The sequence below is a fragment of the Musa acuminata genome, chromosome BXJ3-6 (assembly GCF_036884655.1).
Source record: "Musa acuminata AAA Group cultivar baxijiao chromosome BXJ3-6, Cavendish_Baxijiao_AAA, whole genome shotgun sequence".
In the NCBI taxonomy this organism is placed as follows: domain Eukaryota; kingdom Viridiplantae; phylum Streptophyta; class Magnoliopsida; order Zingiberales; family Musaceae; genus Musa; species Musa acuminata.
This window is the reverse complement of record NC_088354.1, coordinates 18,856,559-18,881,798: the sequence shown is the minus strand read 5'-3', so window position 1 is coordinate 18,881,798 and position 25,240 is coordinate 18,856,559. Positions and strand designations below refer to the sequence as shown.

The 25,240-nt window shown below is 40.0% G+C and overlaps 1 protein-coding gene across 1 annotated transcript; it reads left to right on the top strand.

Annotated features, from left to right (window-relative positions):
• Nucleotides 1–10,049: 10,049 nt before the first annotated feature.
• On the top strand, nt 10,050–24,650 carry LOC135639422 (cycloeucalenol cycloisomerase-like). The gene is made up of 8 exons (XM_065153167.1): nt 10,050–10,378; nt 10,452–10,601; nt 11,113–11,196; nt 12,077–12,118; nt 13,421–13,531; nt 15,646–15,837; nt 23,733–23,830; nt 24,234–24,650. The coding sequence occupies exons 2-8, from the start codon at nt 10,464–10,466 to the stop codon at nt 24,442–24,444; spliced, it is 876 nt and encodes a 291-aa protein (XP_065009239.1). The 5' UTR covers nt 10,050–10,378; nt 10,452–10,463; the 3' UTR covers nt 24,445–24,650.
• The last annotated feature ends 590 nt before the right edge of the window (nt 24,651–25,240 follow it).

Sequence of the window (25,240 nt, the reverse complement as noted above, 5' to 3'; positions counted from 1 at the left end):
CAACTGGCCGATTGGGCAATAGGCTACAAGAGAGGACGATACGTTGAAGAATCAGATGAAGCGTCGATGAACCAATGACATGCTGGACAATATTTGATTCAAGCTTTGTAATAATTATCTGGATCAAAGTAGGTTTTAGGTGTAATTAGGTTGGAATTGGGCCAACTTAATTAGGGGTCAATTGGGCCCAAGTTTGGCCTATGTTGGGCCAAGTGAAAGGCCCAAACAATGATCCAAACTGGTGGAACCGTCAATGGCATAGTTGTCAGGAACGGGGTCAGCACTAAGATGAGGGGTGAATTAGTGCAGTGGTAAAATCATGTCTTCAAAAACTTTCATATGATAAAATCGTTTACGTTAAAAACCGATTTCAGAAAGTTAACTTAGAAAGCATTTTCATAAAGATAGCTTGAAAGCGTACGGAAGATGCGTAGTAGATATAAAGCAAGTAAAGAGATTTGCAGTTAAAGTAGATTGCACAAATAAAACACAAACTAATTTATAGTGGTTTGGTCGTCGTGACCTACATCCACTCCTCTGATTCCTCTTTCGTCGAGGCCACCGACATCCACTATTGATCTTTCTTTAATAGGCAAAGATCAAACTCCTTCTTACACCCCTCTTCTCCTTTTCACGAGTTTAAGAGACAACCCTTACAAGCACTCACACTCCTCTTACAGAATTCTAAACTTAGAGTGGAGGAGAGAATTTCTAAAGAGATTGCAGCAACATTTTCTCACGTTTGAATCCTCTGTGCTTGTGTGCTTTAACCAAGGATAAGAGGGGTATTTATAGGCTTCAAGTTGATTCAAACTTGGAGCCTAAAAACATCTCATCCCGGGTTTCCCAAGCATCGGCAGTACCATCGCCTACGCTGGGCGGTACCACCGCTAGTGTTAGTCTGACACTGACACTACATTGGGCGATACCACCACCTAGGGGGCAGTGCTGGGTGGTACCACCACCCAGACTGGTGGTACCACCGCCTGGCACCCTGCCAGGGGAGGTACAACCGCCTAGACTGGCGGTACCATCGCTTGACATAGTCTCAAAGACTGTGCCACGATGGTGAGACTTCTTAGGGCACTAGTTGGGCCTCTCATTGGACCCAACACAGTCCTTACATGGGCCTAGCTGGCCCCTAATTGGGTTGGCCCAAATCCAAACCCAATTACGTGCTAACTATGAAATCTAAGACATAATCTGAGCAAGATAGGTCTGGTTTCTTCCGGCGAGCTTCCGGTGAACTTCCGACGATCTCTCAGCAATGTTCTGACGGACTCCCAGCAAGCTCCTGGACTTCATGATAATCTTTTTGGCGAGTTTTGATAAGCTTCTCTAGCAAGCTCTGAGACTTCTCAGTTGGTTCCGACAGAACTTTCGACAAACTTTTGGACTTCCGATGAACTCTCGAACTCCCAATAAAATCACGTCCTTGACTCCAAGACTTCATTTTGCGTTATGCCTTGCTATCATAGTTAATCCTGCACATGTAAAACATAATTTGATCTAGATAATTAATACTAAGCATTAATCAAGTTGTCCGGCATGTCATTGGTCCCTGGACGCTTCATCCGATTCTTCGGTGCATCGTCCTCTCTTGTGGCGCCTATTACCCAATCGGCCAGTTGACTCCGTAACTCTGATATCCTTAGCGCAATATCCGCTCTTCTTGGCCCGATGCCTAAATCCATGGCCTGAAGCCTTCTATCGATACGTCGACCATTCCTCTGGCCCAATGTCCAATCTTCTGACATGTTTTCCTCCGGCACAACATGATTCTTCTTGCTTTAATTATCTCATCCTGATCGAAGCATCTTGCATCACTCAAAACGCAGATTAAAACATAAACACTTATCAATTGGTTTCATCATCATAATCTGATATTCAAAAATAGTCTCCGAGTCTATGTCATGCGGTGGTATCGCCTGGACTTAGTCTCTAAGAGATTGTCAGGAGGTAGTACTGCTAGACTAGGCGGTGGTACCACCGAGTAATAGAGTGTCAGGCAATGGTACCGCCCAACACAAGCGGTGGTGGTATTGCCAGTATCCCAAAAACCAGGGATGAGATACTTTTAGGCTCCAAGTTTGAATCCACTTGAGGCCTGTAATTACCCCTCTCATCCCTGGTTAACACACACAAGCACAGAGAACTTAAAAGTGAGAAAATGCTATAGTAATTACTTAAGAAATCCCCTTTCTAGTCCTAAAGTTTAGAATTCTGTTTAGGGAGGAGTGAGTACTTGTAAAAGATTGTTGAATCTCGGATTTTGATGATAAAACCAATTGATAATATTTATTTGATCTATGTTTTGAGTGACACAAGAAGCTTCGATCAGGGAGAGACAATTAAGGCAGGAAGAATTATGTTGGATCAGAATGGAACATGCTAGAAGATTGGACGTCGAGCCGGATGATCGGTTGATGTATCGGCAGAAGACTTCCGATCATGGGTTCAAGCATCAGGCCAAGAAGAGCAAAAATTGTGCCAAGGAAATCGGAGTTATGGAGGTCAACTGGCCGATTGAGTAATAGGCCGCAAGAGAGGACGATGCGCCAAAGAATCAAACGAAGCATCGATGAACCAATGACATGCCGGACAATATTTGATTTAAGCTTTATAATAATTATCTAGATCGAAATAGGTTTTAAGTGTGCAGGATTAACTATGATAGCGATCAAGGCATAAAGTAAAATGAAGTCCCGAAGTCAAGAACGATATTTCGTTGGGAGTTCGAGAGTTCATCGTAAGTCGAAATGTTTATCAAAAGTTCTATCGGAATTGACCGAGAAGTCCAAGAGCTTGCTAGAGAAGCTCATCAGAACTCGCCAAGAAGATCATCGTGAAGTCTAGGAGCTTGCTAGGAGTCCGCTGGAACATTACCGAGAGATCGTCGAAAGTTCGCTGGAAGATCGCCCGAAGCTCATCAGAAGAAACATAGACTAATCGGACTTGATTTGCTTAGTGTATGCCTTAAAATTCATAGTTAGCGTATAATTAGGTTGGAATTGGGTCAACTCAATTAGGAGCCAATTAGGCCCAAGGTTAGGCTTTGTTGGGCTAAGTGAAAGGCCCAAATAGCGACCCAACAAGTGAAACTATCATGGCATAATCTCCGAGACTGTCAAATGGTGGTACCACCAGTCTGGGCGGTGGTATCGCCCAGTGTCAATGTTGCAGGTAGTGGTACTGCCCAGCACAAGCGATGGTACCGCCAAGACCCGAGAAACTTGGGATGAGATCTTTTTAGGCTCCAAGTTTAAATCCACTTTAGGCCTATAAATACCCCTCTCATCCCTAGTTAACATACACATAACTAAGGGCAAAAAAGAAAGGAAAACATTGTTGTAATCTTGTGTGAACTCATCTCAAACTCTAAGTGTTAGTCTTGTTTAAGAGAAGAGTAAAGGGCGTTGTAAAGATTCTCTCCCAAACCTGTCAAAAGGAGAATTGAGTTGTAAGGGTAGTTGATCTTCGCCCATTGAAGGAAGATTATTAGTGGATGCCGGTGGCCTCAACGGAAGAGGAATTGGCGGAGTGGATATAGGTCACGACGACCGAACCACTATAAAACTCGGTTTGCATTTCGTTTTGAGCAATTTACCTTTACTACAAAATGCTTTCCCTTCTAATTGCTTTCACTATGCTCCCATACTCTTTCAAGTTAATATCTTTACGAAATAATTTTTGTCAAAATCGGATTTAATCGAAATGAAGATTTTTTTTAATTGACATAATTTTATCCGCTGCACTAATTTACCCCCCCACCCCCCTCTTAGTATCGACTTGTTCCTAATATCAGAGCTACATCTTTTCTCATTTAGTTTAACACCTAAGAGAAATGGCTCTTTTCGGCTTTCAAGAGAGCTTCGCCATCATTCGTCCTCCCATATTTAATGGGACGGACTACACTTATTGGAAAACTCAATGAGAGTTTTCTTGCTTTCAATGGATTTGAATTTATGGAATATTTTCGAAAGCGGTTTTCAAAGGTCTTCTCTTTCAATGAATGATTAGAATGATTTGGAGAAGAAATTTTTTCTTTAAATGCTAGAGCTATGAATGCTCTATTTTGTGCCTTAGACAAAAATGAATTCAATCGAGTTTCTACTTGTGAAACGGCTTTTGACATTTGGCACACACTCGAAATCACACACGAAGGCACTAGTAGAGTTAAAGGCTCTAAAATAAATATATTGATGTGTGATTTTGAATTATTTTGGATGGAACCAAGTGAGACTATTGGAGACATGTACACTAGTTTTATGGATGTCGGCAATAGTCTAAAAGCTCGTGGTAAAAGTTATTCTAACTTTGAACTAGTTAACAAAATATTGAGATCCCTTCCAAAGAGTTGGGACCTTAAAGTAACGGCCATTCAAGAGGCCAATGATTTGAACTATTTTCAACTTGAAGAACTTATCGGGTCTTTAATAACCTATGAAATGAGTTATATGGCACGAAACGAACATGATAACTATTGAATCTCAGATTTTGATGATGAAACCAATCGATAAGTGTTTATATTTTAATCTGCGTTTAGAGTGGCGTAGGATGCTTCGATCAGGATGAGACAATTAAAGCAAGAAGAATCATGTTGTGCCGGAGAAAAACATGTCAGAAGATTGGAGGTCGGGCTAGAGGAATGGTCGACGTATCGACAGAAGGCTTCGGGCCATAGATTCAGGTATCGAACCAAGAAGAGCGGATATTGCACCAAGGATATCAGAGTTATGGAGTCAACTGGCCGATTGGGCAATAGGCCACAAGAGAGGACGATGTGCCGAAGAATCGGACGAAGCGTCGAGGGACCAATGACATGCCGGACAACTTGATTAATGCTTAGTATTAATTGTCTATATCAAAGTATGTTTTACATATGTAGGATTAACTACGATAGCAAGGCATATAGCAAAATGAAGTCTCGGAGTCAAGATCGAGATCACGTTGGGAGTTCGAGAGTTCGTCGGAAGTCAAACATTCGTCGAAAGTTTTGTCAGAACTAGCCAAGAAGTCACAGAGCTTGCCGAGAGTCTGCCGGAACATTACCGAGAGTTTGTCGAAAGTTCACTGGAAGATCGCCGGAATCTCGTTGGAAGAATAGACTTACGGACTTGTTTAGCTTAGATTATGTCTTAGGAATCATAGTTAGCACGTAATTGGGTTTAGATTTGGGCCAACCCAATTAGGGGCCAGCTAGGCCCATGTAAGGACTGTGTTGGGCCCAACGAGAGGCCCAAACAGTGCCCCAAGAAGACTCACCGTCATGGCATAATCTTCGAGATTGTGTCAGGCGATGGTACCGCCTGTCTAGGTGATTGTATCGCCCTTGGCAGGGTGTCAGGTGGTGGTACCGCTAGTCTAGGTGGTGGTACCACCCAGCACTATGCCCCAGGCAGTGGTACCGCCCAAGGCAGTGTCAGCGTCAGACTGACACTAGGCGGTGGTACCACCCATCGTAGGCGGTGGTACCGCCCGTGCCTGGGGAACCCGGGATGGAAAAGTTTTAGGCTCCAAGTTTAAATCAACTTGAAGTCTATAAAAACCCCTCTCATCCCTAGTTAAAGCATACAAGCACAAAGAGTTTAAAAGTAAAGAATCGATGTAGAAATCTCTTGTGAGAATCCTCCTCTAAAGTCTAAGTGTTAGAAAAGTTTGAGAGAGGGGTGAGTGCTTGTAAAGGTTGAGTCTTAAACCTATGAAAAGGAGTAGAGGGGTGTAAGAAGGAGTTTGATCTTCGCCTATCAAAGGATGATCATTAGTGGATGCCGGTGGCCTCGACGAAAGAGCAATCGGAGGAGTGGATGTAGGTCACGACGATCGAACCATTATAAACTATCGTGTTCTTTGGTTTGCATTTTATTCTTGCCATTTACATAGTGCAAACTACTTAGTTAGTCACTACGCTTCCATACGCTTCCAAGTTATTAAGTTTCCGAAATCGATTTTCAACATCGGAAATAGTTTTATCGCAACGGAGTTTTTGAAGACGTGATTTTTACCACTGGACTAATTCACCAGCCCCCCCCCCCCTTTAGTGCCGATCTTGATTCTAACAATTGGTATCAGAGCCTTGTGATTTCTTGGTTGGTTTAACACCCAAGAGAAATGACTCTTTTTTTGCTTTCAAGATGGTTACTCTCTCATTCGTCCTCCCTTTTTCAATGGGATTGACTACACTTATTGGAAAACTCGAATGAGAATTTTCTTGCTTTCATTGAATCTTGAATTATAACACATAGTTGAATTTGGTTTTCAAATGTCTTCTCTTCCAATGAACCATTGGAATGATTTGGATAAGACGTTTTCTTTAAATGCTAGAGCTATGAACGCTCTATTTTGCGCCTTAGACTAAAACGAGTTTAATTGGGTTTCTACTTACGAAATAGCTTTCGATATTTGGCACACTCTTGAAATCACACATGAAGGGACTAGCAAAGTTAAAGATTCAAAAATTAATTTTTTAATGCATGAATTCGAGCTTTTTCGAATGAAGCCGAGCAAAACCATTGTTGACATGTATACCCATTTTACAGATGTCGTTAATGGTTTAAAAGCTCTTGGCAAATATTTTTCAGATTTTGAACTTATAAATAAGATTTTGCGTTCTCTTAATAAGAGTTGGGATTCAAAAATAAAGGCTATTTAAGAATCGAAAAACTTAAACCAATTTCCAATCGAAGAACTAATAGGGTCCTTGATAACCCATGAAATAACGTGTAATATACGTAAAGAACTCAAGAACAACCTTCCAAAGGACAGGAAGGATTTCGAACTTAGAACATTTGAAGACCACTCGAGCATAAGCTCAAGTGATGGTGAATTTGAACTCACTAAGAAATTTAAAAAGTTAATGAAACAAAAATTTAAGAACAAAAAGAACGCAACTATTTATTTTGAACGTAAGAAGAAGAACAAAAATTGGGATGAATCGAACTCCTCCACAGATGAGGAGAAAATCAAGAAAGGCGAGATGGCAAACTATGCCTTAACGACTTTCGACGTTGAGGTAATCAAAAAGCCTTTAGTTTATTTTGAAATTACATGATGCTTTTCAAGATATATTTTCTTTTTTATTTAGTTTAGAATTAATTTTCTTAAAAATTATATGTTTTATAATGAAAATGCAAAAATTAGGAATCATGCTTATCATTCTAGTAATTTTAAAGATAATAAAAATTACATGTTTAATAAAAAATTGATTTTGATTAAAAATGCCTTATGAAATCATGCTATATGTGGTTAAGAAGTAATAATGTGTATCATCTTGATTTCCATTGTTATTTCTCGATTTTGATTAAATAAAATCATGTTTGATTTGAAGTAATGCATAATGATGTAATGAAAATATTAAATGTTTTGATACCATGATTAACGATTTTATGCATGAGATTTTAAAGTTATACATGATGATTTTTGTGATTTATTGGTCTTGATGGTTTTTATGACGAAATTTATTTTTCGATTCTAAACGATGATACATATTTTTATTTGGCATAAATGAAATAAAATCATATGAATTGAAACAACTGAAATGAGGAAAACATTTTTCTTGAAAATTATTTTTCTCTATCTTATTGATTTTGATGAATCCATTTGTATCTCTTGGATCTTGAAAATGATTTTGATAATTTAAATTTGAATACATTTTTATCCAAATCATGATCTTGATTCCGTGATATTTACAAATTAAGATTTATTATGAATCAAGATTTTTCATTAATCGATCTCCTAAGATTTTCTTTTGATTATTTATGAGGAGGTTTTTCAAAAAGAAATCATGCCTTTTGGTATTCACATGTTCTAATCTTTCTTGATATGATTTTTATGTAATTCCTTGCATTCATGAAATATTTATCTCATCACCCAATAATTCTTCGTGATATTTACTTTCGTTGAAAGCATGAAGAGTCATTTCTCTCGGGTGTAAATGAGAAATACCGGGCTCTGATACCAATTGTTAGGATCAAGAGCACTAAGAGGGGGGGGGGTGAATTAGTGCAGCGGAAAACCTTCTACGATTAATATAAAAACTGCGTTCGTTCGTTAAAAGTGATTTCGGTAAGAAAGCTGATTCGTAAATCACTTTAACTTTTGTTTAAGCGAGATGCACAAAGATATAAATGCAGTTTGCAGTTATGATTCAAATCAGATAGTAAGCGCAAACTGAAATATGATATTCGTACGAAAAAACTGATTTACGTCTAAATGCTGATTCGTAAATCGCTTGATTAAGCGAGATGCAGTTTAAGCAAGGATATAAAGGTAGTTTGCAGTTATGATAGAAATCAAAACGTAAACGCAAACCAAAATATGATGATCGTACGATAAAACTGATTTACGTCTAAACGCCGATTCGGAAGGTGCAAAGCTTGAAACCCGATCGTATATGCACAGAAAGCAGTAAGCTTTTGAAGAGGTTTGCTGTAAAGATAATATGCTCAAAGTAAATGCAAACTGAGATTTAGAGTGGTTCGGTCAATCTTGACCTACTCCACTTTTGGCTTCCTCCACCGACGAGGTCACCGACGTCAACTAGAGGCATTCCTTCAATAGGCGAAGGCCAACCACCCTTTTATAGTTTCACTCCTTTTGACGAGCTTAGGAGACAACCCTTACAGAATTTTCTCTCCTCTCTTTAAAGCTCAGAACTTGGAAGAAAAGAGGGAGAAGAACTTTTGGCCTTTACAATAATTTTGAGCTCTAAAAATCATAGAACAAGATCAGGATTTCGGTGATTTGCTAGTGGAAGTTGGGAGCCTCTTCGAAGAAGGCTTCGCAAGTGGATGTAGGTCATTTTGACCGAACCACTTTAAATTGACGTGTTTCTTGAATGTGTGAGCTCTTACTTTCCTGAAATTGTTCTTTATACTACTGCAAGCTTTCGATTTTCATCTACTCAAGTTACTATCGAAATGAAATATCCTCGTATTTACGAATTCATTTTTAAACTTACAAGTTTTAATCCGCTGCACTAATTCACCCCTCCCCTCTTAGTGCTACTCTGATCCTAACAATTGGTATCAGAGCCACGGTTTTCTACTTTGGTTTAACACCCAAATAGAAATGGCTCTTTACGGCTTTCAAGAGGGTCACTCTCTCATTCGTCCTCCCTTTTACAATGGGACGGACTACACTTATTGAAAAACTCGAATGAGAGATTTCTTACTTTCGTTGAATCTCGAGCTTTGGAATATTGTCGAAAATGGATTTCAAAAATCTTCATGAATTATTGGAATATTGTCGAGCTTTGGAATATAGTTACATACTACATTAACGCTCCATATTTCACAAGTGCATCCCAAAAACACAACATTTGAACTTGGAATGCATTTGTCATGTTCGACTAATTTATTGAATTAAGTATCGAAGGGATTTTGTTGAGAGTCTTTCGATTCGATGTAGTTTTATAGGAATAACGGATCGACGAAGTTTGACTTGGGATTAGTTCAGAAGGATCCGAACCAGGTTACACTGCAAAGATCCCAAAACCGGCTTAACAGTTACATATAAGCACAGTATTATTATCTCAGTATTAATAAAAATATTTTAAATAAATAATGTTATCTTCAAAGTCGCTCGTCCCTTGAACCGCTCCGATGATTGGACTTGGTTGGTACTTGAGGTTGATTTGAGGTTGATGCAGGAGTTATGATCGACCCGATACCGGTTCCAATGTTGATGGAACCAAAATAAAAGAAAAAATTTAGCAGGAATATATGAGGAGTGGAAATGAGTTCTGCTGCAACAAAGGATCACTGTTTAGCTTGCTCATGGTGAATGTCGAAGAGAAAGGACAGAAACCTCCTAATCTCTTATGATTAAAAAAATATTCTTCGGATCGTTTTTGATTCAAATAATATTTTTTTGTTGTAATCACGTGCGATGGATTTGATGCGATGTACTCTGTCCTCATCCAAAAGGATCCATCAGATCGATATGAACGTTTAAAATTTTTCAATGGACAGTTTTACCCTTGTCAAAGAACCTCCCATTATATATATTTGGAAGTGTAGTGTATCGCTGGATGTACTTTGCCGGTTGAAGCATGTGGTGTGCTGGATCCGTTTCACCGGAGCCGGTGACAGATTGTGTCAGAAATATCAAATAAGAAAATGTATGCGGTACGCCAGTCACGTGGCGAGCTGGCTGCCAAAACCTGATCGAGTCCTGCGCCGGCCGTGGTTGGTAAAGGCCACACGCCCACCCCCGGTGAAGTACGCCGCTTCCTCCGCTGCTTCTTTCCGTCTCTCTTTAAATTCGAAGCAGAGCTCTCTTCGTGGCGGTTCAGCGAGCGGAAGCATTGTCCTATTCCGGCCGAGATCCTCCGCGCAGTGGTCGGACGGACGGACGGACGGACGGACGTACGGGATAGGTACGTAAGCGAACCACGCGCTAACTCGGCGCTCGGCTCCCTCAATCTATGGTTTTCTCAAATGTTGTTTCAGGGTTTGCACGGGATGGGAGCTGAGAGTTCGGAGAGCTTGTGGTTCGCTTCGAATCCGAGCAAGAGATGGGGAGAGGCCTTCTTTTTGCTCTACACGCCCTTTTGGCTCACCCTCTGTCTCGGGATCGTCGTCCCCTATAAGCTTTACGAGGTAATCTTTTTTTCCCTTCGGTATTTGATTTCACGCCGCCCTTTGGTCTAGATTTGATCTAGAACTTTTATTTCGACTCAGACGTTTCAGATAAAGTCCGTACATTTTTCCCTTCTCATTTTTTGAATGATGGCCTTTGACGTAGTTTTTCTGGTAGGCTGATCCAATAAATCGGTCTATGCACATAAAGCAAACATTTGTTTAAGCTAGAATTTGAACGTCTCCATGTATTGGCAAATATAGCCTTTTTTTTCCTTATTAATTTTCGTGGTTTATTGTTAAATGATTGAACATTTTGTTTTTGATCCGAGAATGTCGTTGGCTTTACAAAAGGAGTTTTTACTCACTAAATTTGAAACCTGAGGAAATTAATGATCATTGGGATAGAACTTGTTGATCGGTTCTGAGGAGCGCTCTTCTTTTTCTACACATGCTTGGTCTATCGTTTGATGTAACAATGGTGATGGAGAAACCATGTGAATTTGTAATTTGATTTTGACTTTGATGACAGAAATTCACAGAATTGGAGTATCTTATCCTCGGGTTGGTTTCCGCTGCCCCAGCTTTCTTGATACCACTTCTGATAGTGGGAAAGGTGTACACTTTGAATACCTTATTATCATAAAATATCCACTTAGTTGCTGATGTTATTGTTTGTGAGAATTGCTCCTTTCATGGCATTGGTCATCAGCAGCTTAGTCAATGGCTGAAAGTTCGGGTTGTTGTGTTATTCTGCCTTTCATTATTATCTATTATACTTTTGCTAGAACTTTTTTGGATTTTCAATGCTCTGTCATCATCAATGAAATTATTCCTTTGTGTTAATTAATCTAGGTGTTCACACGTTTTATCCATGTTGAATAGCAGCCAAGAATGACAGGTGCTGAATTAGGTTACTGTTGACTGACAAGCCTATTCTTATTGATCTATTAGTCATAATTAGGATTGGTAATAAAAAGGTGGAATCTATTGGCTTTGTTATCTGTGTAGGTTTCGGATCTGATTGTATTCCGGAATGCTTGGATCTTGCAGATTTTTAGATGTGTAATGAATATGAAAGCATGACTAAGTAATGAGATTAAACATTAAATATTCTCTTACAAGCTTCGTCGTACCATGGTATACCATTCGGTACAAGCAGTATGTACTGGTCCAATAGGCGATCAGTATGGGCGGTATATACCGGTCTGTCAGTACACCCCACAATACTATGTATCAGTATGTCGGTACATATCGTACTAATGATCGATCGGTATATCGGTACGAACCGGTAAGGTGAACCATGTTCTCTTGTTGATGCATACACAATAACAAACAAGGGTCATAGTAGATATCATCTGAAATTCCATTTACATTCATCTTATTTGTTACACTAATCTCAAGTGTCTACTTTCAATTAGAACCTTTGATACTGTATACACTAAGGTGAAGTATATGTAGCTCAAACTGAACATATTATCTGCCCTTTCTTGCAGGCAGACAGCGGCAAATGCTGGAGAGATCGGTATTGGCTGAAGGTACTATTCTTCTTTTGGATCTCTAGTAAATTTTTTATTGTTTAAGGGCATAAGTTGTGTTAGATTTGTTTCTCAAGTATATTGTAGTAGCTGTATTTGGTTTATATGATGTTTACCTACCTATGTGTAAAGATAACAATGATCATGCTATATTTTCTTGGATTTGTTTTGCACAAATTTGTTAGTCTAGCCAAAAAATGAAAACTAAAATCGCTTGATTGAACTTGCATTATTTATCAAGTTGTATTGTAATGGAGTGATGATCATCATAGTCAATTGCATTCTTGTTTTAACTTGATCTCAATCGTTTTATTGATGCTGCCTATATGATGGTTCTTGCAATCATGTCTCAAAAGAGATAGTGTGATATATATTTGAGGTTTATGGTCGTCAAATTTAATTGTGATAGGATTGTCTCCCTTCTATCAAGTTTCCTTTTTGTTTATCAAGAGAAGATTTCCTCCAATGGAGATTTAAGGGAGAAAGAGTAGAAAACAGATAAACATGGAAGAGAAAAAAGAGAAGATAAATAAGAGAGGAGACAAAAAGGAACTATAGTGAGATTATCATGGATAACCTTAGTTCTTGTATGCCTATTGGACTTCAAGATCTTTATTTATAAAGTCTCATCCATCTCTTATGCCTAAACAAAGTACGACACAGCTTACGATTATAGGTTGAGGAAACTCTTAAAATTCGAATCTAAGAAAATGACCAGCCTAACCTTTACGATGATTTGATTCTAAGTACTCTAAAGGCCTTCCGAAATTATCTTCAAAAATAAGGATAAGAAATACAATAATATTTCTAATCCAAGGACTGTTCTTAAGACAAGACGGCTAACTGGGACTTATTCAGGTCTTGATATTGAGTCTCAACGTGAATCTAGTTGGATTTGATCATCTTTCGACTTGTATGGACTCTAGGATCACAAGTGGCTCCCTCCAAGTACTATCTGGTGGCCTAATTTGACTATTATGCCCTAAATTTTGTGGATTATTCTAGGCCGATAAAGGGGTTTTCAGGCAATTAGAATTCTGCATCAAAACATTATTACGGATGTCCATTATATCTTGTCTCTCAATCAAACATGTGCATTACTAAGTACAATCAAAATTTTATTCTTTTTTAGAAAAAGGAACATTAGTCAGTCATCCTTGAGGATTATAATTTTATATATCAAATTTTATATTAGTGCTGCTATTTTTGTGCATAGAAAGTTCAGCTTCTTTTGAAGACTATACCACAATCTTTTCTTTTATCAATGACATCATATTATTGTTTATGGGTTCTTTGCTACAGGCAAATTTGTGGATTATAATTTTTAGCTATGTTGGAAACTACTTCTGGACTCATTATTTCTTCACGGTTCTTGGAGCATCATACACTTTTCCATCATGGAGGATGAACAATGTAAGAAACTAGACATAGTGATACTAATTTTTGCCTTTTTTTCTTATTTCTATTCAGGGTACATCTATTAGTATGTAAATTTTGTAGTTCAGTACCACATTTGTGGTACTGCCCAAAATAGTACGGTACGGGTGGTATGTACCAGTTTGGGCATGGGCCAACACGTGGACCACCCTGTTTCGGGTTGTCCAATTAAATTAATAAAAACTCAAAGAAATGGTGAGGCCCAGTCCAAATCAGCATTAAAAAAGAAAAACATATTAGGGCTTGCAAATGCGAGCCCTCTTCTCACGTAAGATTTTGTCGCCTCGTCATTGGCTCTTCGCCACTGCTGCTTCAACACTTCCTCGTTGCCGCTGCTGCTGCTTCGACAATGCCGTTGCCTTGCTGCTGCCACTACTGCTTCTCTTTTCCTCCTCTTCTTTCTTCTTCTTCCTCCACTTCTTCCTTCTACCTTCCTTCCCCCTTCCTCCTTTGTTCCTCCACCACCCCTTCCACTTTTTCTTCCTCGTTGAACCATCAGTATGCATTGATATACCATATGTCGGTACACTAGTACAGACTGGTACATACCATTCCGACAAATTGCCAAAATGGGTCCAGTACCCGAAAAGGCAATCCTTGGTTCAGTATGTGTTAAGGGAGTTCTGATTTGTATAAGTATCACAAGCTTTTAATCTGATAAAGAGTTTAATTAAGTGTATCAATTGTCACAGATAAGAAGGTGGCTACATTTACTTTTACTCTAAACTCTAAAGTCCAAACCTTTTGTGAACTATCCTTGTGGGTTTACATGCTTCCTCTTTTTGACATTCTTGTTTGTTTTCTCAAACTTCCTCTCCAGCCTTCTTGGTACCCTTCATTAGTGCAAAATGTTGATTTTGTCTTCTTCTATGTGAAGTGTGATTTAATTTTGTTTTATCTATATGCCTGTGATAAGGCCTGCTACTTAGTCGCATGAACATAAAATATGCTGTAGAGGATTTTCTTTGTTGGATGACTCATGTAGGTGTTGGATGAGAATTGTGACCAAATTCAGATGCATTTTGCAAACATCTGGTAGTCTAACTTTTACATAAGCTGAATTCTGGTGTTCCATGAATATCAACTGATTTCACCTAAGTTCTATACTATTCTTCTAAGTATTGAGGCTCATCCAACATTTACTGTAGAAAGAAACAGAATTTGTGTGGAATTGATTTTGAGCTCTCACACTAGAGCTTTTGTTCTTGTGGTTTATTTTTCCACAACTCTAGAAATGAGGATGCTTCTCTATGTTGGACCCTTCGCAAGTATCCTTGATTTTAAAATCTGGAGCCAAATTTTGTTAAATGAAAAATTATTTCTCTCTACTGAATGTTATTTGGTAGGGTCAACAAATAAAGCATCACAGCAGGTTTCCGATAACATGATAATGGCCTTTTCCTTAGGTAGGATGTGATGTAAGTGGCTGATATGAGAATTCATTTAACTTATGAAGTTCTGTGAGTCTAAGTTACTTAAGCTGACTGATGGCACATACCCTCTCACTTCATATATGGACACAGATACAACACCTAAAAAATGTGAGTTCATCAATTGCTCCTATGTAGTGACTGAATCTTAAAATAAAATATATGAAAAAAAGAGGCATTTAGATTGGTACAAGTTGACGTATGTACTTGTGTATGTACATCAACTGGTAACTTTACATATATGTGCATATGTGTATCTAGTACATGCATGTTATATATGCATGTTCTTTTGTAACTTGATATGAGACATCTGCTACTGTGTTGGAAACTTAAAGATAATATGTTTGAGTTCCCAAAGCCAATATCACCGTATAAAAATCATAGAGAACACCAGACTTCCTTGTAGTTGCAGGTGTCGCACTTGCATTATAGTTAGGACATGCAAAACAAGGTAAGATAAATCCTTGGTGTATATTCATCTTCTGTTCCAAATATTTTAGATGTTAGTTCTGACACTGGTGACATATTCTACATTATTATAACTGTGATACCTTTCATATATTTGTTGGCATAATTGTCATCATGTAGGTTTCTGTAAATAATTGTTATGGTCTTAATTGGTTATTGATCTAATGAGAGAATTCGTTTCTGACGTTACAGGTTCCACATGTAACTTTCCTTCTTACTCATTCGTGTTTTCTATTTTACCACATGGCGTCTAATATAACACTTCGTAGACTGCGCCATTCCATTGCTGATTTGCCACAGTCAATTCGATTGGTTACTGAAGCTGCATGGATATTGGCTCTTTCTTATTTCATTGCTTACTTGGAGACTTTAGCTATTTCAAATGTATGTTACAGCTATTTCATCTACTTTTTGATGATTTTTCACCATCTTCTAGCTTGTCAATTTCATGTTACGTATATATAACAAAAATGAAAAATAATAAATAATAAATGAAATATATTTCAGCGAAGATGCTTAATGGGCATGAAGGGCTCACGTGAAAATCTGTAATTTCAGTAATTGCATATAAGATTGATATTTCCAGAGGGTACTTATTACTCGGTATTTATTCTGGGATACTATGCAATTTTTCCAAAGTAATAAGCTTTAAAATTTGAGTGTTTATACAAACTCTGAGTGAAGGATTGATTTCAATTATGGTTTTATTTGGTACTTCTTAATTTGGAATTCATCTCATACCATGTTAAATAACATTCACTATGCTGCATTACATATCTTCTTTTCATTTTGAATGAAAATTGTGTTTCTTGCATCAGAGAGAGTGTTGTAAGGATGTCATTTATGCTAAACTTGGTACTTAAATTAAATTTACCTCTTGGCAGCAATATCTTTAGTTGTTTTCCTTCTTGTTTTATCTCTTCTTTGAGGTGAATTGGCTGCATTAACACGTCTATAACTCAGTGATACACGAACATCCAGATATTCTGTACTCTGTCGTGTATCTGTGCATTGTATTATTTATTTTCCAGTTCTAGGTGGGTCTGGATCTAAAACCTTTTGTTGAAGCATGTCAACTGTGACTTGTTAAATGTTAATACATATCAGACTATATTTGATGTACAACATTAGTTAAAATACTCATGAGTTTCAGAAAGGCAGTTGTCAAGCATATGGTGGAAATAAAGATGTATATCAACCGATTTAAACAAAACACTTGAACTCATACCTTGCAATTTTTTGTTAAGATATGAAAGAAGCATTTCTAGAATCCATTTTTTGTCAGGAAATCAACAATAGATCTTATATACTTGTTGAATAATTAGTGAGAAAAGTGTAGAGTGAAGAAAGACTTGAATTTTGTTTTATTCGAGTTACAAAAATCTTGTGAAGGAGTTTTGTGAAATATAATGTAGTGGGCTAGTGGGTTTTTTTTTAAAAAAAAGGAGATCAGGTACTTATATTTTTAAATTAATAAAATGTATAAAGCAGTCTCTAGTGTCAGGGTAGCAGGATAGAAAAATCAAGATACAGATACACAAGAAGTCCACAAAGCAAAATATTTTGATACATAGAAGAGATATCATGCAACATGAATAGTAGGTTGATATATTGTTTGAACAGGAGGGCCAAAGGAAAGAATGCCTACATTACTGTGACCATTGTATACTGATTACAGGAAAGTTGTCATGAGATACCTATAAGGCTTGTTATGGTTTGTGGGTTGGACAATTAAAAAACTGAATGTTTAAAAGGTTAGTGTTGCTAAGATAGGATGTTGAGATAGATGTGTGAGGTTATCAGGACAGATGATATAGAAAATGGATGCATCTCTAAGTAGTTATGTATAACACAGATCTAGGATGAAATGGGGATAATTGTTTGAGGTGATTAGAAGAGTCTTGTAACTGCATCTCTTTGGGAAGGTGAATTGATGCAAACTAGTAGTGACAGGAGAGGTGGATATAGACAAGTGATTTATTGGTTTATGAGTTAGTAAGTGGTATTTTCCTTGGGATTAATCAGCAAGAAAGTATCCAAGTAACCAACCCCATGTATTTGAGAATCCCATGTTATAGTAGTAATAATAGTTCGTATGACTTTGAAACTTAATTTTTCAATACAAGTCACATGTAAATACAAGGTTAAAGAATCTGTTTCAATTAACTAGGTGAGAGTTCAGCAGTAATGTTTTTGGTTTAGTATTTAACAGTCATCTTTCCTTCCATGTTGTCATTGTCTATAGGAAGTTTAGAATACTTCTCTTAGGTGGTTTTAGGGCTAAATTATAGGGTGAATTTATTGCAGGACTTGCATGAATATTATTACTATGTTATACTAGTACCATATGCAGGTAAGTTCTAATAAATATTGATTTTGTTTTAATTCACAATGACATTCATCTAGGTAAACGTTAGTTTGTTAGCATTCTCCAACTATAGATTGTCATATCCATTCATATTGGTCGGTGTGGGCGGTACGTGACATTCAATGAGATATCAGGATGTTGACCATCTTGTACCAATGGTGTACTCCATACTAAAGAGTATCAAAGTAAATCAGTACATGGTCAATATAGGTTTAAATATTGACCATCTTGTTCAGCAGTAATGTTTTTGGTTCATTACTTACAGTCATCTTTCCTTCCATGTCGCCATTTTCAATAGGAAGTTCAGAATACTTCTCTTAGGTGGTTTGAGGGCTGACTTATAGGATGAATTTATTACAGACTCACTTGTACATGACTATGTTGCACTTGTACCATATGCAGGTAAGTTATAATAAATAATGATTTTGTCTTAATTCACAAAGGCATCCATCTAAGTAAAAATTAGTTTGCTGGCATTCTCTAAACTGTAATTTGTCATATTCATTCATACTGGTTGGTGTGTGCAGTACATGACATTCGATGAGATATCAGGATGTCAACCATCTTGTACCAGTGGTGTACTCCATATTGAAGAGCATTGATAAAAAATCAGTACAAGGTTGATATAGGTTCAAATACTGGTCAATTTCGCCTGCTATTGGTTGGTATAAGTCAATAACCTACGTAGGTTGAGTTAGTCCCAGACAGCCCTAATTTCTCGATGAGGACCTTTAGGTTATCTACCTACTATCAATTAATATGACACATGATGTGAGACTGCTCTTGGGAGTATATTAGACAAAATTAGAAATTTGATTTGTGCTAATAGAGTTGCTTTAGGCATACAAGATGGGATTTTTTTGCTTTGAATACTTGACATACTGTCACGGGCAAACTTCTAAACAAGATGTTTGATGTAATGCTTATGTATGTCCGTGTCTTTTGGCATGTTCATGCCTTGCACAACATGTAGAGGGGCGGCCGAAGGCTTAATAGTCTCATTTTAGTTGGGTTGGTGGCCTCTTTAGGCTTGTAAATAAAGGTTGTGTTATGTGGACACGTGCGAGAGATTCTCGGTCTGTAATGGATCATTTTACCCTTTGTTGTGCAACTGTTCAGAGCTTGTAAAGTCTATTTGTAATTTGCATTGTCTATGAAGTGTTTTTCGGAGATGTTTGCTTGTGGATCCCGATTGAGGCGTTCTCTCTAACCCGTTCTCTCTTTTGTTGGTCCTGAGGGAGAATGGGAGGCTTCGGGGAGGCTGACCTTTGCGGACGGACACGCAAGGTTGCCGCACGACTTAGGCAAAACCAGCTAAGTCCGTGACAGATGGTATCAGAGCGGGACAAGCACTCATAGAAACACTTAGCATGCAAACGTAGGGGACCTAGCGGGGCTGCGTTGAGGGCAGTCAGCACACGCGCGACCGTTTGGGGGAAAACGGGTATGGAGATGTAGGGAAAAGGAGTCGCTCGGAGGAGCGGGCATCTGACATTGACATTCAGAGGAATGGCCAACCCTTCGCGCAAGAGGCACCACGAGAATAGGCAAGCTGGGAAGAATGCGGAGCGCACAAAGGTTGGGATGGCTGAGTTTGAGCTACGGCTCAACGTTGACAACTATACTTGATGGTGCTCAAGACAAGCGTGGCGCTTGGTAAAGGATGAGACCATGCAAGGTGGAATGAGTTGCTCAGCGATCGAAAGAGTTGTGCAAAGCTCACAGAGGTGAGGGGAATTGCTAACTCAAAGAATTCGGTACTCATGCATGGGCTTGTATGCGGACGATGAAATGTTCGCGGCCATCCCAAGGCGACCGAAACTCGGTGCCATGGAGCATTGAATCTTTCTCTTCGGCATGTGAAGGATACGTCCGTAGGAGGCTGAAGTGTGCAACGAGTTCAGCATGTTGCTAGGTCTTGAGTGGTGCAGCGGGGGCTGAATTGACGTGGAGTCGCAATCTAGCAAGTGCGTTTGCAGGAGGTAGAACAATGCACAGTTTGTTCAGCAGATCGGAGTAGTCCAAGGGGATGGTGGTCTCCGAAACGAAGAGAGATGTTGCTCCAATGGGACAGTTATCCATGAGGGATAAGTCCCGGCTCTCCAGAGGGAGAATCATGTGGGACGGACCTCACAAGTTGAGGAGGAGTACCTCAACAAACAACAACTCCACGAAGCCCAATGGACTGAGCAAGCGGCGAGGAGTCGTCGCATGATCTCGCTTGAGAGAATACATTGGTGGATGCATTGCGAGATCAAGTGGGGGAGCGACCCAAAGCAACTTAAATGAAGGCACACTTGGAGTCGATATGGAGATCGGACTCAAGGGAGGGCTGACCCGTGGAATGGTGGGCGCGAGGGCCACCATCGACTCAATGCAAAAACGAGGAGCGGAGCAACTTGGGTGTAACTTGGCGAAGTACCCAAGCCGTATGAAAGGAGCCAGCATAGAAGTTGGAACATAGAGCGGAGGCACAGTGCTTTCCTTAGACAGAAGTCAAGGACATGAACTCTTGCAGAGGCAAGAGTAGAATCATGTTGTTCCATGGGTTCTTCATTATGACAGAGCGGACTCATCTTGCATGGTGCCAAAGACGAAAGGAGCTTCTGGGCACATGCACCTTATCTCGGAGAAGCATTTGATGGAGGAACTAAGGCGATTCAATTTGCGGAGGCGAAATTGGGTTCAGAAGGCCTTAGCACGGGGCAAGAGGACTCAGAGGTGGGTACTCTTGAAGAATATGCCACAGTGTTGCCATTCAAGTTGCCATGAAGGAAGCGGTGCGTAGCGGAGATTGTGCTGGTAGGGGCAGAGGCCCAGGATCCAGACAATGCTGCACAAATTACAGTGAAGTCGGTGGACTTCGGGAGCTACTAGGCGACGGACTGTCCTAGAGCGGTGCTTCATCTAGGTGTGACCCAAGAGTGGGTGGATGAAGGTTGATTGTCAAAGGAGCGAACAAAATCGAAGGTGGAAGAGACCCTGCGATGTATTGGCAGAGGCCACACATGGAGGGTTCACAATTCGAGTTTATTCCACAAGGATCAGAATGCAATGGAGATGTCACCAGGAGGCGACATGGTGCAGCGGATCGTGGTGGAAAAGTTTGTGGCAATGCGATACACATGACATAGTCCCGTGAGGGACTAGGTGAGGGACTAGATAATACGGAGGTATGATCGGGAGCTACTGGAAGCTCCACTTCGGTGAACAACACGACGGCAAGAAGGGCTATGGATTCAAGGAGTGAAGGTCATGGTACCGTAGAGGCGGGTCTTCCGTGCGTGCATCGAATTTTGCATCGGATGAAAACCTTGGTCATCAGCATATGGGGGCTGGGTTCCACCAAGGGAAAAGTTCGGATGCAAGTACCAGTGAGTTCCATGGGAGGGATTTGATCATGTAGAGGTATGATCGAAGCAGCTGGAGAGTTGGACTGCTCCAAAGCTCATATTCGCTTAAGGGAGCCCGGCAAGTCAGAGGACAAGGTCGAGTAAGCGAACGTTGCTACCAAGGAAGCTAAGGAGAACAGAATCGGTGCAAACCCTACAACGTGATGGCAGAGGCCATGCATAGGAGTTGCAGTCTGTCTTTCCATCGACCAAACGGACTGCTTGGAGAACACAGAGGTGTTGAAGCAGGGGGTCAAAAGGGGCGAGGAAGCGACGACGAGTCCAGAGGGACTTAGCTACCCAAAATCAAGCATCAGTTAGAATAGAGGTGGACTCAGAGGAGTGCCACGGAGATATATCTACTGATCGTGAAGAAAATGGATGCAGATGCGAGGCGACGGATAGTAGGGCCATGGGCATGGCAGCGCCATGGTACCGCAGAGGCGGGACTTCCGTGAAAGTCATTGATCCCTTGCTCTCATGGAGGGAGAGCGCTTGGTCGTGAAAGGGGCCGAGGAGGTGGAGCATGCAGAGGCAATCTCCAAGTACCGAGACAAGGCTGAAGGGCAGAGGCCGAGGAACTTCGTAAGACCGGTGTCAATGAGCTTCTCATCAAGATAGTCGAAAGTGAAGGACTTCGGGTCATGCAATAGTGCATAACCAAGGAACGAAGCAGGCAGTACGCGGTGTTGTACCTTTGCTACTCAGCGGAGTAGGCGATAGGGTTGATGGAGAAGACGGTACAATCCCAGAGGCGACCAAACCTATGAGAGAATTACTCCAAGTTGGGGTGAAAACTTCATGCATTCCAGAAGTTCGATGGCATTGAGAAGGTGAATCACAGTAGCTAACTCAACGCAAGGAGTGCAAACACTTCAAGTGCTTCAGAAGTGTGAGCAAAGAGCAGGCGAAGGCCAGTAACCAGCTCGATGCATGAAGTACAACCTCGAGGAGGCGGGCGAAGTCAAGTAACCTTTGCCTTCTTAACTCTTAAGAGAATGGGCGAAACCGAGTACCCCAATTCTCTTATCTATCTAGCAGAGGAGCTCTGCACAAGTTCAAAGACCCTTCGAAGATAATGAAAGACAATAGTTGTCAAATCCTCACCAACGGTGATCAGTGCTACTGAGAGTAGATTGTCCGCTTCATTTCCCAACGAAATGCCAATCGAAAGCGGAAGTGATGCGAACCTACTTGGATGTGACAACTAAGTGAAAGAAGAGTCAATGAGCAAATTTTGTGGAGGAAGGACTCAAAACTTCAGAAGTTTGCGAGACGATGCTCGTTAAAGCTCCAACAAGCATCCACCCAGTTCAAGCAGCATGAGGAATTTGAGAGACTGGCGCAATAAGGATGGTCTTTTCCTTCATTTGGAGGATCCGCAGGAATCAACAATGATCAACACAACTCAGCCAACCTCACACCAGAGTCAGAGTCATTGGTGAGTTGAAGCAGCATGACGGATCAAAGGTTCGACTACTCAAAAACAGCAACGGAGAGCAGTTAGGAGCCAAGAGGCGCCTTGTAGTTGAAGCAGAAGATTGAAGACTCAGCAAAGGCGAGGCGTTGCAGTGTCGACAAAGGCTTCAACGAGGACGTGGAAGGAATAAGTGGGGGAGAATGTCACGGACAAACTTCTAAACAAGATGTTTGATGTAATGCTTATATATGTCCGTGTCTTTTGGCATGTTCATGCCTTGTACAGCATGTAGAGGGGCGACCGAAGGCTTAATAGTCCCATTTTAGTTGGGTCGGTGGCCTCTTTAGGCTTGTAAATAAAGGTTGTGCCATGTAGACACGTGCGAGAGATTCTCGGTCTGTAATGGACCATTTTACCCTTTGTTGTGCAACTGTTCAGAGCTTGTAAAGTCTATTTGTAATTTGCATTGTCTATGAAGTGTTTTTCGGATATGTTTGGTTATGGATCCCGATTGAGGCGTTCTCTCTAACATGTTCTCTCTTTTGTTGGTCCTAAGGGACAATGGGAGGCTTCGGGGAGGTTGACCTTTGCGGACGGACACGCAAGGTTGCCGCACGACTTAGGCAAAACCAGCTAAGTCCGTGACAATACGGTGTTTGGCTACCATCATATAGATGTATTATATTATTTGTTTGACTCCTCAAGTTATTAATTATGATTTTATTATCTTATTCTGGTAATATGGTCAGAGATGACACACATGACAATGATGCATATCATGGATGATACAGTTTCTTTAGAAAAGTATTACACATATATTGTTATTTATAACAATCAAAAAACAAAAACATTATTGAATTAGCGCATTTGATTGGATCAGCAACCATATTTGAGCATGACACTAGGAATGTTAAAATTTTAATAGCATACTGGTTCAATTAATACTGATTTTGTACACAGTACAATCCTTGCTCCATACTGCTTAAAGCTCATAGTTCTTTTCGATGAACACTCATTTAAATTACTTCTGGTCATTTATTTCAGTTCTGATGTAATTTTAACTTCATTTGACATTTCTTCATATTCTGAATTCTTGCAGTTTCCTTACTATGAGTTTGTTGATCGGGAATCAATGTACAAAGTGGGATCACTCTTCTATGCAATTTATTTCATCGTGAGCTTCCCTATGTTCTCAAGGTAAGAATGTGCACTGGGAAAACTCATTAATTTGAATATTTTTGGGGATACGGAAGTGAAATTCTTAAATTCATCTATCATGCACTTAAAAACTTTAGCAGCTAATATCTTAGCATTACTGAACAGTTTTTTCTTTTTTTCTTACTGGAATCTCTTTGGGTCAATTAACATTTGATGCTTGTCATATTTGCTAAACAAAAGTGATTTATCTATAAATGAATCTGTATTTTTTTCCATTGGAAAGGATTTGGCAAACCTGAATATTTTCTTTGGTGTATGAATGACAACAAAGTATTTCCCTTTTTTTCTAAATACGCCAAAGGACTGTGTTTTACAGTAGATTATGTTAGTTCAAAATCCATACTGGCATTATGTATCTCATACATTTTTTTGTGGTTCCCAGAGTCGATGAGATAGATGATGAACCATGGGACCTTCCAAGAGTGGCTGTTGATGCATTGGGTGCCGCGATGCTTGTAACTATAATACTTGATTTATGGCGAATATTTCTTGGACCGATAGTTCCCATTCCAAAGTTAGGGCAATGCAGTAGTCAGCCAGGGCTTGCATGGTTCCACATGCCACAAAGCTTCACTCAGAATCAAAGCATGTGACTTATAGGTTGTTTCCCCTTCTTAGGCAAGCTTTAACTTATACAGTACCAATTGACATCATTGTTAAGCTAGGAATTAGACCTTCCAGTTTGCATTGGTTCTGCTAAGTTCTTTTATATTTTAGCTCAGTTTGTTTAAACGAGATAGCCAGCAATGCTGATCTTTGTATTTGCAATCTAATCGTTGGTACATGGTTAGACACCCAAGTGCTTTGTTATGTTTATCTTCTCTGCATGTTGTAGTTCATTTGGAAGTCTTTTTTACATGAAATAATCTTCAGTTGAAAGCACCAGAACAAATTATTTTGGAGAGAAAAAGATGCATGAAATAATCTTCAGTTCATTTGGAAGTCTTTTTTATATGAAATGATCTTCAGTTAAAAGCACCAGAACAAATTATTTTGGGGAGAAAAAGATATATGATGATCACTCATAAAAGTGCCCTATTGCACAGGTCGTGATGAAAGTCCTTAAGGCCAATGGTTTGATGTTGACGCATCATAAATTCCCTCTCCGACGGACGGGAAGCGTAAAAGCCCAAAAGTCAACCCACTCCCCTTCTCCGTCGCCGCTTACGCCCGCTCCGCCCTGCCCGCCTCGACGCCTCCACTGCTGCTGCTATCCCCCTACCACCTGTTCCTCCCCCAGGTCCGCTCCCTCACCGCTGCCCTTCGCTCCCATGCCCGCCTCGACCTCCCTGTCCTCGACTCCGCCCTTCTGTCCCTCGGCGTCGCCACCCCCGCTGAGATCGCCCGCCTCCTCGACCTTTCCCGCCCAACCATCGCCTTCGCCATCTC

Excerpts from the sequence above, each read along its gene's own strand:
- LOC135639422 (XM_065153167.1), top strand. The coding sequence starts at position 10,464 with ATGGGAGCTGAGAGTTCGGAGAGCTTGTGGTTCGCTTCGAATCCGAGC. Across the intron at positions 10,602-11,112 it reads TCCCCTATAAGCTTTACGAG|AAATTCACAGAATTGGAGTA; the intron begins GTAATCTTTTTT and ends CTTTGATGACAG. Across the intron at positions 13,532-15,645 it reads CATCATGGAGGATGAACAAT|GTTCCACATGTAACTTTCCT; the intron begins GTAAGAAACTAG and ends CTGACGTTACAG.